The sequence below is a fragment of the Oncorhynchus mykiss genome, chromosome 3 (assembly GCF_013265735.2).
Source record: "Oncorhynchus mykiss isolate Arlee chromosome 3, USDA_OmykA_1.1, whole genome shotgun sequence".
Taxonomy (NCBI): Eukaryota; Metazoa; Chordata; class Actinopteri; order Salmoniformes; family Salmonidae; genus Oncorhynchus; species Oncorhynchus mykiss.
The window spans coordinates 46,031,126-46,049,334 of NC_048567.1; the positions used below are offsets into that span (position 1 = coordinate 46,031,126).

Consider the following 18,209-nt stretch of genomic DNA (forward strand, 5'->3'; position numbering starts at 1 on the left):
CATCTGAGCAGGGGAACACGACCAATGTTAGGTACATTCATGCTCGGCAACTACACAACACAACAATGGTGGAAACAATAGTGATCTTGTGCTCATGTTTATTGGAAATACGATAACACTCTGACAGGAACAATATACATCCTATCCTAACAGACAGGTGGTATTTACCCTGGGTTATGTATTGATGCAATGGTCAAATCATAAAATGCCTTTGTGGTTTACTTCTGTTGGAGTATATAAATAGCCACTTTGGTGATGGGTTGTCAAGAATCTACCACAGGCCGTTGAACAGATCTATGTCCTGATCGAGAAAAGGCAGTACAACAAAAAAAAGCAAGGAATTGCCACAAGCACTGTTTCCGTAGTTTGAATAAAGCCTTTATTGCCTATTTTAATACATGGCATGGTCGGTACATGGTAGCCGCTGGAGGATAGTGTCAAGTGGACTTAGTGCTGGATTCTGCGGATAGACTGGACCTGGTTGGTGTGAGCCTGAGTGCTGTACTCGTTGTAGTGTCTGTACTCTCCCTGGTGTCTGTCTCTCTCCAGGATGTACTGGTAACCACGGTAACCGGGGAACTGATAGGCCACCCACCTGTAAAGAGAAGGGCCTGTGTTATTCCGTTGATAATTGTTCTCTCTATGACCAAAATACTGATGCGGCTGCTTTGTAGATAATATGTGCCCCGATTGCAGTCGTATGCTGTTAGAAAATCTACAAAACGAATCGTCTTGGAAAGTAAATGGGTGACTGAGGAATTGCATGTTATTACGTGGACAAATGATGTCCTTGTCAATGTGTTTACGAATCAATATCCTGGGGCCCCACATTTTGGTTTTTGCCCTAGCACTACACAGCTGATTCAAATAATCAAAGCTTGGAACGAGTTTGGGAAACTCTGCCCTAGAGTGTTTATGAAGGCATATCGGATGCTGGGATAATGGGATACTGGTAATCCCTGTATATAACCATGTTCTTTTGACTCTTTATTTGTATTTGTTATTCACTGTGTATTTATTCCTCGTGTCACTATTTCTATTTTGAATTCTCATTTTATCTTAATAAACTCTGCATTGTTGGAAAAGGACCTGTAAAATAAGCATTTCACTGTTAGTCTACCCCTGTTGTTTTACGACGCATGTGACAAACACAACTTGATTTGACTTGAGACTCACGCTCCGGAGTTGACTTTGATTGAGGGCACCTCCTTGCTACACCAGCCCATAGCCTGTAGAGAGGGGTAGTCATCACACATCTCGAACTTGCGTCCCTGGAAGTCTTCACACTCGTACAGAGTCACTTTACTGTCACTGTGGTTCTGTTGACAGAGATGAGTCTTGAATCGTTTCATATATGGTGTCGTTAATTAAAAATACAAAAAAAATGGTGGGGGGGGGGTCAAAAACAGACGGATTTGAGAGTTGTGGTATGATGGTGTGATGATACGATATAAATACTAGAATCATGTGTGGATGTATTAATTAACCTTCAATACAACATGAGTATTCCTGTGCTTCATTCCTAAATGTGCTTCAGATGACACATTTCAGTGGGAGGAACTTACAGCGCACTTGATAGGTCTAAAAGAAAGCATGTGCTCGGTTCTGTAACTGCTGTTTCCGCTCCAAGCCTCGTAACGTGGATAGTCTCCCTTCTCAAGGATAAACTGCTGGCCCTGGAACTCAGGGTACTCATAACCCAACCAGCTAAAACACAGGCGGGGAGAGAGAGGGAACGAGAACGAAAGAGAGAAAACAGAGCGTCAGGTTAGTTAACAAAAGTGCAACGCCCCGTGGCAGCGAGATCTTTGTTGATTAGAGGACAAAGGGCCAAAGCAAACACCGCATGCTGCGCATATGGACCATTATCTGATCATCAGTCAGCTGCTGCAACAGAACACTAGGCAGGCAGCTGGGACTCAAGGGAGATTACATCTGTAGCCTGACTTTGACTGACTGTCAGAAACAAAACAACAAGCTACATTTCAGGCTAATAACTCACACCAATCGGTGATCTCTCCGAGTGTTCAGCTATAACATTTTGTCCATAACAATGTAAAAAAGCATGCGGAAATTAAATTGCAAAGAAATTGAATGCCAAAATCATTGAATCGAAAATAACAGCCATTATAAGATTCCATATTTTACAGTCAGACTGTTAAGGGACATGATAACTACATGTTGCATTGTCATACATTGTAGTATCATAACAAATGAAATGACACAGCTTTGATTTGAGGGCCGGTTCACAACAGCACAGTACAAATGCGATGTATAATGTAATATTCAAGTATACATTAGCTTTTGAGAGGAACTAGGTCTAGAAATGAATGTTATATTGAATACATTTCTCACTTCTCACTCAAACACAACTAGAACCGATTACCTGGAAAAACCTAAAAAACATTTGTTGACCGAACAAGCTCCATGGGTCTAATGTAGTACTACTACTACTACTACTCTGTCATAGTAATGTAGTACTACTACTCTGTCGTAGTAATGTAGTACTACTACTCTGTCGTAGTAATGTAGTACTACTACTACTCTGTCGTAGTAATGTAGTACTACTAAGTACTACTACTACTCTGTCGTAGTAATGTAGTACTACTCTGCTAATAATGTGGTACAGACCCTCGGTTGTAGCCTAGTAGAGTAGAAATCCAAAGAGACACTTACGGTCCGTTCTCGACCTTGATGGAGCGGATCTTGTGGAATCCCCTATCCATGATGTTCTGACACTCCAGCAGGAACTCACAACGCTTGCCCTGGAAGTTCTCCTCCTCCCAGACAGTGATCTTGAACTGGCCCATCTGCTCCATCTGCTGAGTGTTCATGGTTGCTATTTCCACCGTGGGGTTGCTCTCTACCAAAAGGGGACAAGGAAGACCAGAGGTGAGGAAACTAGGCTAAAATGGAGTGCTTCACTCTGTTTGCTCTGGTATCTCTACATGAAAGTGAACATTGATTCTGGAGCAAAGAGCAAGAGCGTACTACCATTTTTTCCCCCAAAGGAGTTGAGCTCTCAGTTTGCACTGGGGAAATATCCGATACAAATATGAGATATATATCTCCCATATTGGATGTCATCAATCCCCTTTCTTGGTACACCAATGCACAGCAATCAGATGTTCACGTTCTACCTAGGTAGTGTGAATACTTACAGAGAGTACTGAGGTGGGACAGATCCAGAGTAACAATATCGAGTCCTAGGCCCCCACTTCTGTTTTTATACTACCAAGCCCCTCGTTTAATGCCGCTTTCGCACAAGCCTTGCATACTCAGCAGCGGCAAACTGAATGCACGCATTAGTCCACACCATTGTGGAGGCTCCCGAGGCCCATTGTGAGAGGCTTAGATCCACTGACTCATCAAAATGGCACCCAGGGACTGTGCCGGCCTGACGGCCGGCCACAATAGCAACACACTGACACGACAGTTTGATTGGAAATTGGGGACTATGGCAGCATTCTGGGAGATTACCCCAGAGTTAGGTACAAGGGCACCAATGCTTCCCTCAGTCCACAAGTATGGCTGACTCTACCTCTACCCCTGCCTCTCGGCACAGCAGCCCACCCATCATGGCATCACTGTCATCTTTCATAGGATTCAACATGGGAAGACAGACAGACTTGCGGATCCTTTATCCATATTCTTTCACGTTGGATCGTGTTTGTACTTCACGAGGTTGAAAAGAAAGCGTTTGAAATGTATAACCTTTTTTAAAATACCTGTTGTCCCCCCCCCCCCCCCCCCCCCCCCCCCCCAAGCTAAATCTATTCTGGTGTGAACTGAATGGGATCATGAGAAAACATTCCTGCCGTGTTTCTAGCAGCACTAGTTTCTCAGCCGTTCACGGTGTTGTTTTTAATGTTTCCGTGTTTGTCAGTTGCTGGATTTGTCAATGGGTCCGAAATTGTTTCCGGTGCCTTTGTGAGGCGTATGAGTGCAAAGTGGAATGTGTAGGAATGTGTATCATATTTTAAAAAGGCACTTTGACATTGCGACTTTACTTTATGTTCGGGATTGTCAGTGTAAGAAACGCAAATGGAGCCTAGTGATGTAAGTCAATTGGAATAGTACTTGTCTGTAGTGACATCTTGTGGCATAACAGTTCATTACAGTGACTGGTGATAATAGCCGCTTTTGTTGGAATGAAGATACATTCGTATCACAGAAACATCTGGTCTGGTCTGGTTAGGTTACACTAGATATGCTTTTACCTTAGCGACGCGGTGCCTGCTTTAGTCTTTGTTTTCCCAAAAGACACCCATTCCTGATGTTTGACCCGAGCCCATATAGTGCACTACTTTTGACCAGCGCCCTGGACAAAGGTCGTGCACTATGTAGGGAACAGGGTGACATTTGGGATGCATCCCTATATTAAATGTACAAATAATCAGACTTCAGACTTGGATGGTTCCTCTGCAATGTGTTATTATTGTATTTACACCCCTTTTCTGCTGTCTCTGTGTGTGGCCATATGTGTGCCTATATGCTTAATTGCTTGTGTGTTCAGCGGTCCCTTTGAGTGGGCCGGTTCCATTGTTCTGTCTTACCTGTGTGGCCTTGTTTGGCTTGGGGCAGGTGGACAATGAGACACGGTGACAGAGCTCCAGTCACCCGGCTGCTGGTCTTTGATTCCCCCCCCCCCCCCCCCCCCCCCATTGGATAGATTAGATTTGTCACCTCGTCAGCTGACGCCTCATTTCACTGGGAAATGTAGCTCTCCTTATATTTGCATCTGACAACATAGGGCCTATAGTAGCCTACAGCTTCCTAACTCAACACTCTACTTTGAATCTTTATCTTCTCTGCAGTGGTAGTACAATAGGCTAGTCTATTCTCCTGAACGGGTCACGTGGGTCTCTGAAAGAGGGATATTGCTCACTAAGTATGGAAATATCGTTTGTAGCATTTGCACATTTATACATGGTTGGTATGTTGTGGAATAGGAACTGATCAGATGCATTTGACATTTTAGTCATTTAGCAGATGCTCTTATTTATCCAGAGTGAATTACAGTCGGTGGAATCGTTTTAAGATGGCTAGGTGGGACAACCACATATCACAGGCGGGGGGGTAACACTTTCTATGATACATACACAGATAATGCCAACAAGTGCATTAGTAATGCCTTCTAATACACTTATGTACACTCACTATAAGATATCATAATTGCTCATAAGTAGTTCTAGCATCCTTATAATACGCTGCTGTAAGGCATTATAAGCCCAGAGAGCACGCCTCAACAGGTTGAGTATTTTATTTAGCAACGTTTCCACAATGTTTGCACTTCTGAGTAGCCTAACCTGCAAGCAGCTGGCTGAGGTGCAGGCTGGAAGAACCAGGCAGCCAAGCAGCAACCAGAGCAAACAACATTGTTTGAATATCCTTTTTTTTTTTTCTCCCTCCCCGCATTTTCTCGTATCCGTTCATTGTACCTTACACTGTTTGGGAGTAAACCATAGAGTGATAAGAGATGAACCGGGACAGAGACAACTTTATTATTATTTTTTTACATTTTTTTTTACAATTTTCCCTCGCGATTTCTGTTTACATCAATACCCCTCCATGGGACAACATGCGTATGTGTGATAACTGTGTGGAGTAAGTGAGGCAGACTGTTTCTCAGGATCCAGTTTCTCCACGGTAACAGAGCCAGCCAGCCCAGTCAGAGAGGTTGCATAAGCATTGCTCTATCGTCAGGAAGCGATGATGTTATTGCTCTGGAAAACAGACATGTCGTTTTATCATCGTCACTCTGTTTTGATTCACAAATTCAGAGTTTCAAGTAGAACTTCAAAATGCATTTTGTATTGATTGGAATTGTACACTGCTCAACAAAATAAAGGGAACACTAAAATAACACACCCTAGATCTGAATGAATGAAATATTCTTATTAAATACTTTTTTATTTACATAGTTGAATGTGCTGACAACAAAATCACACAAAAATTATCAATGGAAATCAAATTTATCAACCCATGGAGGTCTGGATTTGTAGTCACACTCAAAATTAAAGTGGAAAACCACACTACAGTCTGATCCAACTTTGATGTAATGTCCTTAAAACAAGTCCAAATGAGGCTCAGTAGTGTGTGTGGCTTCCACGTGCCTGTATGACCTCCCTACAACGCCTGAGCATGCTCCTGATCAGGTGGCGGATGTTCTCCTGAGGGATCTCCTCCCAGACCGGGACTAAAGCATCCGCCAACTCCTGGACAGTCTGTGGTGCAACGTGACGTTGGTGGATGGAGCGAGACATGATGTCCCAGATGTGCTCAATTGGATTCAGGTCTGGGGAACGGGCGGGCCAGTCCATAGCATCAATGCCTTCCTCTTGCAGGAACTGCTGACACACTCCAGCCACATGAGGTCTAGCATTGTCTTGCATTAGGAGGAACCCAGGGCCAACCGCACCAGCATTTGGTCTCACAAGGGGTCTGAGGATCTCATCTCGGTACCTAATGGCAGTCAGGCTACCTCTGGCGAGCACATGGAGGGCTGTGCGGCCCCCCAAAGAAACCTACCTGTTGCTTCCTAAGTGGACAGTTTGATTTCACAGAAGTGTGATTGACTTGGAATTACATTGTGTTGTTTAAGTGTTCCCTTTATTTTTTTGAGCAGTGTATTTATACAGGGAGGCAACATTGACACAGATCTCTTCAAGTGAACTAGTCAAACAACATACACAAATGCAATGCATGTAGTATTTAAGAGAAGTCTGCTAGTTACATATTTGAACCAAGTTACACATTCATACATATCCTGAGATCACATGGTAAGTCAGGCTTATTTAACATGGAGATGTCTGCTTTACATACACTACATGATGCTCGTCGAACATCTCATTCCAAAATCATGGGCATTAATATGCAGTTGGTCCCCACTTTGCTGCTATAACAGCCTCCACTTTTCTGGGAAGGCTTTCCACTAGATGTTGGAACATTGCTGTGGGGACTTGCTTCAATTCAGCCACAAGAGCATTAGTGAGGTCGGGCACTGATGTTGAGCGATTAGGCCTGGCTCGCAGTCGCCGTTCCAATTCATCCCAAAGGTGTTTGATGGGGTGGAGGTCAGGGCTCTGTGCAGGCCAGTCATGTTCTTCCACACCGATCTCAACAAACCATTTCTGTATGGACCTCACTTTGTGCACGGGGGCATTGTCATGCTGAAACAGGAAAGGGCCTTCCCCAAACTGTTGCCACAAAGTTGGAAGCACAGAATCGTCTAGAATGTCATTGTATGCTGTACAGTTACAATTTCTCTTCACTGGAACTAAGGGGCCTATCCTGAAACATGAAAAACAGCCCCAGACCATTATTCCTCCTCCACCAAACTTTATAGTTGGCACTTTGCATTGGGGCAGGTAGCTTTCTCCTGGCATCCGCCAAACCCAGATTCGTCCATCGGACTGCCAGATGGTGAAGAGTGATTCATCACTCTAGAGAACGCGTTTCCACTGCTCCAGAGTCCAATGGCAGCAAACTTTACACCAGTCCAGCCAACCCTTGTCATTGTGTATGGTGATCTTAGGCTTGTGTGCGGCTGCTCGGCCATGGAAACCCATTTCATGAACCTCCCGACGAACAGTTCTTGTGCTGACATTGTTTCCAGAGGCAGTTTGGAACTCGGTAGTGAGTGTTGCAACCGAGGACAGACGGTTTTTACGAGCTCCAGCATTCGGCGGTCCCTTTCTGTGAGCTTGTGTGGCCTACCACTTCGTGCCTGAGCCGTTGATGCTCCTAGACGTTGCCACTTCACAATAAGCTCTAGGAGGGCAGAAATTTGAAGAACTGACTTGTTGGAAAGGTGCAGTGGCGATTTTAGCATGTAAATCTTGGTGGGACAAAAAAAAAAGCAATGTGGGATGTTTTACAGCAAAACCACAACACAACACTAAATAATACATTAACTGCACTATAACATTTACAAACGGTGCCCACAAACTGTTAGGACTTACATAAAGCTGTCCCAACAGCAGAGTCCCAAAAACAGTTCCAACACCTTAACACTGCTACACCTGGCTATCAGCGGAGCCTTGTCTGGCAGCGAAACAGTTAATTCAGCCTCATTTACTGTCTTTAAAACAAATGTACTGTCTTGCTTAAACAAATGTAGTTTCTACTGACAATTGAGATCTACCAATTACGGCATAAGAGGACGACAAGCGTATAAGAGGCAATCCGTAATTTCGATTAAGACATTAGTAGGAGGGACGTAGTCAATACAACTATTTGTTCAGCACTTTTGAAATGTACAGAGACAGAATTCAGAACATTGGCCATTCTTATAGTGTTCTCCCTGTACACTAAGTCAGAACCGTAGGATAAATAAAGGGGGCATATAAGCAGGCAATGAAAGCTCTTACAATATTCAATGATTACATTTCTGAAAAACAGGTTATAGGCTACATGCGCACCACCAAGTCAGAACAGTAAGCGAACTTAAGAGGTGAAAATAGACCAGATTATTAAGGTGAGGCACATGGGCTACTAACAGTTTACTACACAACAAACACTTAGTATTACTTTCTTAGCTACAGTATACATATCTCCCTGGCATATTAAATAATGTATTCAGCAGCATACAATACTTCTTTGGATTCTGTGCTCACTTGAACAGGAAGGTGGAGTCCTTCGTGGGCAAATTTTGTCATCAAACTTTGTCATCAAAGTCTGTCATTCTTTGTATTTATGGTGCTTTCAAGACAACTGGGAACAACAACAAAAAAATATGTTGAATCATGATGACATCAGTGTTCTTCAGGTCATAGCTCTAGAAAGAGGCCAGAGTTCCCGATTTGGATGAAAGTTCAAAATGTATTTTCCCAGTTGTAGCTTGTTTTTCCCGAGCTCCCAGTTGTCGTGAACTCACTAAAGTCCGATTTTGCAGTTCAGAGTTAACAGCTGTTTTGAGCGTGGCACAAATCATGCTTCATTGACAGCATTGCCAATGTTGTATGTTTATAATTTTAAACTAGGAACAGAGACCCTTAATCTTAGACTTTGGATCACACAGCCACTGCCACTCCACTGAATAGCAGGCTAATGATTGCTTTGCAATGCTTGCAGTTAGCCACTGATTCCTTCCAAACCACTCATTGTTGAATTTGCGATTTCCAACTTGTTGTGTAATGTTGCAAAACAGCAAAGCCCAAAATATATATTTTTTATTATTTCTTTGTTGCAAAAAATGTGGGCCACCTGCCCTGAATGACGGGTCGCCACTGCAACATTGGCATCCTATGACGGTGCCACATTGCAAGTTACTGAGCTCTTCAGGAAGGCAATGCAACTGCAAACATTTGTCTATGGAGATTGCATGGCTGTGTGCTCGATCTTACACACCTGTCAGCAACAGGTAGCCGAATAGACTCATTTGAAGCGGCGTCCACATACTTTTGTATATACAGAGCGCCTGATCAGACACCGATTTCACCATGTGCAAATATTCAGTAGCAGCACCTTTCTTCAGAATCTTGCCTTGAGAAGACACAACCCAGTAGTTGACAAGCGACACATACAACACACTTTTGTCTAACGTGAATCGGCAATTTCTCTTTTTGCTTTTTTGTTTGTTGGTTAAATTCAACTCAGTTCCAAGTAATGGATATAAAGGTTGTAAATGGACAGGTCTTGTTTTCCGCGTCAATGTGAGTCGGTACCATTTGAATAGTCAGTGAGTAAGCAGACACAGACCACCATGAAATGTTCTGCTTCCTGTGTGTTCCCCCCCCCCCTCTCTCTGTTGCTATAGGAACTAATCCTCCTAAGGACCTGACAGCGCATGCAGGTGACATCTGCTCTGTGAATGGCTCTGCGTAGGAGTGGACCACAACAGGCCGGCAGGTTTTACCCGAGGACAGCGAACGCGTCCCTAATGGCAACCTATTCCCCATACATGGTACCCATAGGGCTCTGGTCAAAAGTAGTGCACCCTATTCCCTATGGGGGGCTTTGGTCAAAAGTAGTGCACCCTATTCCCTACGGGGGGCTTTGGTCAAAAGTAGTGCACCCTATTCCCTATGGGGAGCTTTGGTCAAAAGTAGTGCACCCTATTCCCCATACATGGTACCCATAGGGCTCTGGTCAAAAGTAGTACACTATATAGGGAATAGGAGGCCATTTCAGACGCGTCCAGAGAGGTGCTGCAGTCCTGGGTTCTCTCCCTCCCTCCCTCCATACCCCACCCCCATCTCTGTGCTCACTGCTCAGGTAAAGCCAGGCAGTTACAGGAGACACAACTCCCAGGCATTTACATATTCCATTAGCAACCCCTCTAACTGTCAGTTGAAACAGCACACAGCCCACGGGGCAACTCGTGTCTTCCACAGAGGCCGTAGGTAGCAGTTGAGCAGGCATCACAAATGCAATCATGCTTTTCTACAGACACACACAAATGGCCAAGTGTTATGATAGGCACAGGTTGAAAGAATAATACTGTGGTTGGGGGGGGGGGGGGTCTTATTGTATCATATGTATGTAATATGTAATACTTTAAGAGAAGGTTGATTTGAAACTCACCTTTTAGAACAATAGCCTATGTTGCATCTGTGAGAGAACCAGCCCAAACTCTTGTATGTTGCTGAGACGGGGCAAGTAATAATTAGTCACGTTTATCCATCAAACAGCACAGATGTTACATTATCAACTATTGCATTATGAAAGTCTGAAAGATTGAAGACTTGCTCGAGACAAAGAAATACTAAATGTTTTGACATATTTTACATAGCCAATAACTGCTCTGTAGAGTAAATTGAGCAGGTGTTATTTTGGAGGTTTAGGGTGTAACTGCAGCATGACCTGTCTCTGGCAGGTAACCAGGATACAGGCCGTGAGATCCCCTTAATCCGACTTTAAACAAATATTTGCCGGCGCTTAGTCAAATAGAGATACAGGAGAGCAGAAATAATGACATGGGAAAGCTTATAACCATGCCGTTTATTGTTTCACGCAACGAAAACTGGATATGCAAATGGAAACCTGAAGTTATGCTCAAAATAGAATGGGACTATACAGATACCTGAGGTACTGGTGTCAATAATCTGGGTGGTGGGAGATTGGGTAATACAGTTGATACTGTCTGAGGAGGAAACTGGAAGTGTCTGATTTCAATGATAGGCCTGTAGTGTAGGATGCCTCTGTGCTAAACTGAAATGCAACATGTTTTTACAGTGCATGAGCAATGGAGAACACTGCTTAAATGTTTATTCAGCGACGCGGTGTTTTTTTATGACGAGCTGTAGTTTATTGGCTACATTCTCCATTTCCTGGAATAAAGTCCACACCTCCATGAACGTCATAGTTAATGTAATGTAGCCTAGCCTGTACAGAGGTGCAGATCCCGGGCAGATGAGGATCCAAACAGCAGATGGTCCATATCAGATGCTCTTTGGCTGGTTAATGATTAACATAACTCATACTTTATCATCATTAAACCATGTCGATATAGGAAAAGCCAAATGGCATTTAAAAAAAAAGTCAGTACTAGGTAACCTAATAAAAGTAGAACAACTAGTCATAAAATCCACGGAGATACGCGCATAACTAAGTTATATTGAGTGAGCAAAAAAAATGATATATATATACTTTTTCAAAAATAGGAACGAAAACTTTATCCACACATGCAGCAATAAAAATTATCCACTTGGCTAAAAAAAATTGGGGTCGATAATTTGAATCCGTTGTCTTCAGGGGGAAATGAACCCAAATGTTCAAACCACATAAGATATTCAATATAGCCGAACGAATGCAAAACACAAAATGTTGTATGGCTCTAATTTTAGTGTACAAAAGTGTCAGTATTTGTTACAGGACAAGAGAGCACCTTCAACGACATCTGTCACAATATGAACGTGCTCTTGCTGCTTTGTAGAAAATCTGTACCTGCTTAACGCGAGCCGAACGAACAAAACTTAATCTTCAGGTATTGTGCGTATGGCTCAACGTGAGGCAAATACAGAAAATCAATCCAAATATGATGATGGTCCAGTCTTGGAAAAAAGTACTTCGACTACACTACATCAGGTTTGTACTCTCCATACGTTGCTCCATCCCCACACCTGGAAAGAAAGTTGCAAAAGTTTATATTGTCTTTAAAATGGTCATTTACATGTATTCCAACATACAAATTTGCCCTAGATAAAACTTACCATTGCCTATCTATTGTCGAAAAAAAAGTTCACGAGTTTAAAAGCCTAGATCGGTAACACCTGCAAATTGTGCTCATCTTGTAGGCAACACTGAATGGAGTGTGGCCCGTTGCAGGTATCCTATATATACTCAGGACATGGTGGGCCATCCTTCCATTTATCTTCACTCTCTCCCTCTTTTTTTCAGATTGGTTTTAAAGAGAGAGGATTCTCCAGTGGACACCTGTCGCATGGGGCGTTGCTCAGTTCCAATATTGACACAATAGTCTGGGGAGTGCAGATTAGTTCAACTCCTCTCTATTATGCCAACCCTCCCCTCTCTATGCAAACCGACAGTGTGTTGCGCTCCCTCCAATTGACGAAATGGAAGGATTCGCTGACCTTTGTGCTCACGCTGAACCTACAGAGAATGGGCCATTGAACAGTGGCTTCATTCACCTGTGTTGAAGGTAGGAGAAAACCCACCTGCCTCCCCTGTTCCCATGCCTACCTACTCCCATGTCATTTACACATATTTGCATATCATGTGACTTGCAAATGAGTTCCTTCAATGCTCAACGTCAGACCTTCCCTTCCAAAAAGACTTGTGGTGTGTTATGTCGGCTATGCCCGATGTCACAAATAGTAGACAGAAAGTAGATCCCATAACTGAAACAAGCCATGCACATTCACTGTTTATTAATGATTAGGGCACATCACCCAGAACCACTAGAGGTTTATGGACTAACGTGGTTCGTCACACATTGGCTTCAAATAACTACTGTTGTGAACACGTGATTGTTGTAATGTCGATGAACCAATACACAATGCCAAGGATTGTTTGGTAAACTGAATCTCTCCACTGTTCTCCATCACAAAGATAGCAGCCCTAGCCTCCACCGTGTTCTTCTATAGAAACCGCCCTTGAGGCAAAGGAACAGAATCCTAGGCTAGAGATGTTTAAAGTGACTTCAAAGAACACCGACCATTACAGCCAATGCATCTACTGAATTCATTTCACAGTTCCATATTATGGGTTAACACAAATAATCCAATTTGAAATGTTTCAAAATGATCATATACATATAACACTGAGGGTGGGGGGAAAAATCCTGAAATGTGTCCCTGTTGCCAAAGATGAGCATTTGTCGCAGTTCAGCTGATTTAGCAAGCAAGGGTTATAAACGAGAAGCCATAAGAGTAAGAACAGGCCCCAGCAGCTGTTTGGAGGGAATAATCATGGTTTCACATTGTCGATGTGGTGCCTGCTCTAGTCTGTCTGTAGCCCAAATGGCATCCATACCACTATAGTGTACTACTTTTGACCAAATCCCATAGGGTCCTAGTCAAAAGTAGTGCACTATACGGGGAATAGGGTGCCATTTGGGATGCAAACCCCCACCCATTGTTTGACTTTTCATTGTCTTGACGCGGTGAGTCTCTTGACGTAGGCGTTCCAGCCGGCCTCTCTGTACTCTGTGGCAGCCTTCACCCTATCAGAGGCCCCCAGGATACCACGGCCAACAATGATGACGTCCGATTCTTTTTTATAGATCACATCATCAGGACTGGAGTACTGCTGGCCAAGACCGTCTCCTTGAATAAGAAAGGAGGGAGATGATCAATGAACAGTGTGGTGCTGAAGAAAACACCACCCTACAGTTTGTTGCTGAAGAGGTTAAAAAAAACCCATCTGGAATCAAGGGTTGCATTCAAAATCGCAGGGGCCCTAGTCAAAAGAAGTGCACTGTGTAGGTAATAGGGTGCCAACACAGTCACAAACGAACAAGGCAGTTAACCCACTGTTCCTAGGCCATCATTGTAAATTAGAGTTAATAAGAGTTAGAGTTAAAAGGTAAAATAAAAAAATACAACAACAAGTGATCCAGCCTACATTTCTTGGACAACAGCACCATCTAGTGGTAAGGAAAGATTACGCCGGCAGGGGGGGAGGAATGTTGGCCTGCGAATGTTGTTGGTAAAACGTGATAAAGAACACTGGACAGGATGAATGATGTAGTTAACAGGTAGAGAATGTAGTACCTTCTGACTGCATCTGCACCCCTGGAGTCATATGTAGGAATTCAGGCTTGCTGCTGATCTTGGAGCCAGAGATGAACCCAAACACAAAGTCAGAGTGCTCCTCAGCCATTTTCACCTATAGGAACAGACACAATCATATTAAATCCTCAAGGATGAAAGATGAAGGATTACATTAAGGTAATCAACTAGTACTTCAGTTAAGCTGCCCTGATGTTGGAAAAAGTCATCCATTTTGGAATGGTAACATGAAGGTTCACATGCAAACATCACTAAAACATACTGAAATGTATCAGGCCTTTCACTGTCGCCCTGCGAGGTGACAGTATGTCCTGAATTGTACACATTGCAGAGGGTGGTGGGAGGTAAGAGAGAGGGACAGAACATTCTGTTCTCATGGCATTCTCACTGAAGAACAGCTGGCTGGATCACTTTGCTTACCACAGCCTGCGTGTAGTCCCCTGTTGCTAGGGAACCCTGGGAGCTCATCTGAGCTATGAGGAGACAGCCGCGGTCCAGTGGGAGGCCCACCACACTGAGCCCCTCTACCACCCCAGGGCCTGGCACCGCATGTGCATTCACCATATGAGACCACGAGGCGATCTGGTAGAGCCCACCTGAGAAATACAGAGGAAAACACACAACAGTCAGGAGACTTAGAAATCATAGCAACCAGGCATTCATTAGGATGGATTAGGATTCAAAAGCACGCTTCAAAAGGTTCAGGGGACAAATATTGCCCTTATTTGATAGAGTTGGACAATGCATCCATTTTAACAATGGGTGCATTAGTTTTGCGTCCCGGGCGGGCGGAGTTTGCACGTTTTAGACCATTCTATTGGTCCTAAAGTGAAATCTCCACCCACCTGGGGCACACGGCGATGCAAAATCAGCGCGCCCACTAATCACCTTCATACTGGTGCTTGACTGTGTTCCCGATGTCAGCAAACTTGCGGTCCTCAAAGATGAGGAAGTTGTGTTTGTGGGCCAGGTCCTTGAGGGTCTGGATGAAGGCTGGGCTGAAGTCCCGCAGGATGTCCACGTGAGTCTTCAGCACGCACATCTGAGGCCCCAGAGAGTCAGCCAGCTGCAGCAGATCCTCGCAGCCTGTCACGTCCGCCGACACACACAGGTTGGTCTTCTTCTCCTCCATCAACCTGAAGAGCTGGGCAGCCAGAGGGTGTGTGGTTCGGAGCTGGGCCCTGTCGCCATAGGTCAACTCCGCCAGCTTGCCGGGCTTCTTAGCCACAGGCGAGCCGTTCTTCTCCTCCTCCCCTGAGGGCTTGTAGGTGTTGTTCTCCTGGATGAACCTGCGCACGCTCTGGGCGGTGGGATAATCGATGCGGTCCGCCTGGAGCAGAACGTCGAGGAGTTTGGAGACGGAGATGACGGAGTGGAGCGCAATGCCCTTCTTGGCCAGCATGGCCCTACCTCCCTGCTCCCTGTCCATCAGCACGATGGTATCGGTGACCTTTAAACCCTCCGCCTGAAGCACCAGGGCCGTCTCCATGACGCTGCTGCCGCTGGTCACAACATCCTCGATGATCAGACAAGTGTCTCCAGGGTGAATGGTCCCCTCTATAATCTTCTTAGTTCCTAGAATCAAGAGGTGATTGATGTCTGATATGAGTAACTTGAAATCGAATGTAGCTAGCTAGCACGTGTTAGACTAGAGCATTTTAACTGCTGACTGAACTGATGGGATGCAGCAAAAACGCTGTCATAATGAGAATAATCAAATTTGACAGGTCATGAAATCTCACCATAGTCTTTGGCTTCTTTTCTTCGGATCAGCATAGGCAGCTCGTGTTTGGAGCAGATGATTGTAGCCAGGGGCAGAGCAGTGTATGGTACACCACACAATGAGTTGTATTTCAAGTCCTCATCTTTGGCGCGTTGGTAAAGATACATTGATACCTAAAAGACAAAACAAACTTCAACATAATTTCATAACATACATATTTTACAACTAGTTGGCCTTAGTTCGATTTCCTCCGAACAGACTAAATACTGTAGATGTGGTTTCCAATACAGTGCCACTCATGGGAAACACGTGTTTACCAACCTGGTTCATAAGCGATGGGTAGGAAACAATAACTCTGAGATCAAAATAAATCGGCGATGTTATTCCACTCTTCAGCGTGAACGTTCCGAATTTCACGGCCTGAACATCATGTAACTTTAAGATTAAACTTTCAAGGCAATCGTTTTCCATTTTCAAGTTTTTACTAATATCAACAGACAGCAGTCTCGTCCAATGCTCTCGTCTCTTTGCAAACATAGATATGTTCCGCTTACGAAATGCCGCGCGGAACTATGGGACATGTCGTTTTTACATTATTGCGTTGCTCCCGCCATATTATAAATCGTTAATCATCACAAGCAAACCACACCGGCCACGTTGCGTATGCGAGCGTTGCAAGATAATTGTACACATGTGGTATTTGATTAGGATCCCTGTTAGCTGTTGCGAAAGCAATACACAATACAGAACATGAATAAACAAGAACAGCTCAAGGACAGAACTACATACATTTAAAAACGGCACACATTGCCTACATATCAATTTCACCTACACCGCTGGCGTGCTAAAAATAGGGCTTCGTTCTATTTGAGATGCTCCACATGCTGAAAGTCCCATCCTTATTGGATATCAGGAAGATACAAACCCACGTGGATGCTTGAAAGTGTAAGGAAGTGCTATTTCTTATGCAGGTGACCAGCCTACTGCTATTACATTGCTATAACTGAGACAACGTATTTTCACAGTAAAACATGTTAGGTCCCATACAGGATAGCTCCCACACCCACACACACAGCACACACACATTACACACACTAACTGCCGAGGACACACAGATAAGACATACACCCACACATTGGGAGGAAGAGACAGCCTTGACTTGCAGAAACCAGCGCACACACCTAATCTCCTTTCTAGCCGAACATTGTGTGACTGAGGACAGCGCACACACCTAATCTCCTTTTTAGCTGAACATTGTGTGACAAAGAACAAGACTCAGAGGGATGACGGACGGCCCAACAGGGCCAATCCAAGAAGACTACACCTCAGCCTGAACCAACCCGAAGACCCGATCTTCTAGAATCAACCTACTTTCTGTTCTGTATATGAGACATGTGCACTCTGTTATCTGCGCTCTTTTCTGCTGGTTCCTTAAGAACCGAATGAAATGGCCCGTATACGTTGTACCAGATATCTTTACTCATAATTAAACTGTCACTTGTCATACAATAGACCACCTTGTCTGAATCGATCCTTGACCGGCTCACCCTCCTACATATCCCATTATTAACAGAAACTTGGTAGCAGAGGGATGGTTTACTAACGACCCAGTCCAGAGTGGTTGATGTGGGTGTGAGGGGGCGAGTTGGTGAAAGGACGGTTCCCGGAGGACAGGTGAAAACCATTCGGGGGTGGACAACAATTCTGCTCAACTCGGGAAACTGATCTCTGGTCGACCACAAAATAAGGTAAGCAAAACCTGTTTTATCAAACTTTGCATATTGTCGAATAGTCATACCAAATTACGATCAGTAGTACCGAGTGTGGGTAAGAATTTTTGTGTAAATTTTATATAAATAATGGACTTGAAATTGACAGTGAAGTAAACATATGTGGTAATTAGAATATCCCGATAGTCCGGCATGAGAACGGTCCGGTGGCAGACACCGGTAAGGGATGAGTAGTAGTTAGAATATTCCGATAGTCCGGCATGAGAACGGTCCGGTGGCAGACACCGGTAAGGGATATTTAGTAGTAGACCTAATATTAATAGAATATTCTGATAGTCCGGCTGTGAACGGTCTGGTGGCAGACACCAGTAAGGAATAAATAATATAGTCTAGGATAGATTTTCACCGATAGTCCGGCTAGTGACCGGTCCAGCTGTGTCTGGTAAGGTGGTCTATTATTGAGTATTGATGTGACCAGGATTATATTCTATGTATAAGTGATATTCGTTCGGGCGTCTGAAAAAGGGCGTGATCAGTTTTATCATTAACATCTGAGTATGA

General features: G+C 44.0%; 2 protein-coding genes and 1 long non-coding RNA gene across 3 annotated transcripts; 1 reads left to right on the plus strand and 2 right to left on the minus strand.

Annotated features, from left to right (window-relative positions):
• Positions 1 to 356: 356 nt before the first annotated feature.
• Positions 357 to 3,302, minus strand: LOC110520036 (beta-crystallin A2). The gene is made up of 5 exons (XM_021597006.2): positions 3,162 to 3,302; positions 2,677 to 2,863; positions 1,566 to 1,707; positions 1,177 to 1,319; positions 357 to 595 (listed from the first exon to the last, which is right to left on the minus strand). The coding sequence occupies exons 2-5, from the start codon at positions 2,832 to 2,834 to the stop codon at positions 448 to 450; spliced, it is 591 nt and encodes a 196-aa protein (XP_021452681.1). The 5' UTR covers positions 2,835 to 2,863; positions 3,162 to 3,302; the 3' UTR covers positions 357 to 447.
• LOC118957146 lies at positions 1,640 to 12,720 on the plus strand. The gene is made up of 3 exons (XR_005046468.1): positions 1,640 to 1,767; positions 9,761 to 9,907; positions 12,343 to 12,720. It is a non-coding gene; the product is annotated as an uncharacterized LOC118957146 (long non-coding RNA).
• A 94-nt stretch (positions 12,721 to 12,814) lies between these two features.
• On the minus strand, positions 12,815 to 16,734 carry LOC110520037 (uridine 5'-monophosphate synthase). Its single transcript, XM_021597007.2, has 6 exons — positions 16,240 to 16,734; positions 15,938 to 16,091; positions 15,084 to 15,770; positions 14,616 to 14,791; positions 14,178 to 14,292; positions 12,815 to 13,730 (listed from the first exon to the last, which is right to left on the minus strand). Exons 1-6 carry the CDS (start codon positions 16,453 to 16,455, stop codon positions 13,552 to 13,554), a joined length of 1,527 nt encoding a protein of 508 aa, XP_021452682.1. The 5' UTR covers positions 16,456 to 16,734; the 3' UTR covers positions 12,815 to 13,551.
• Positions 16,735 to 18,209: the final 1,475 nt, after the last annotated feature.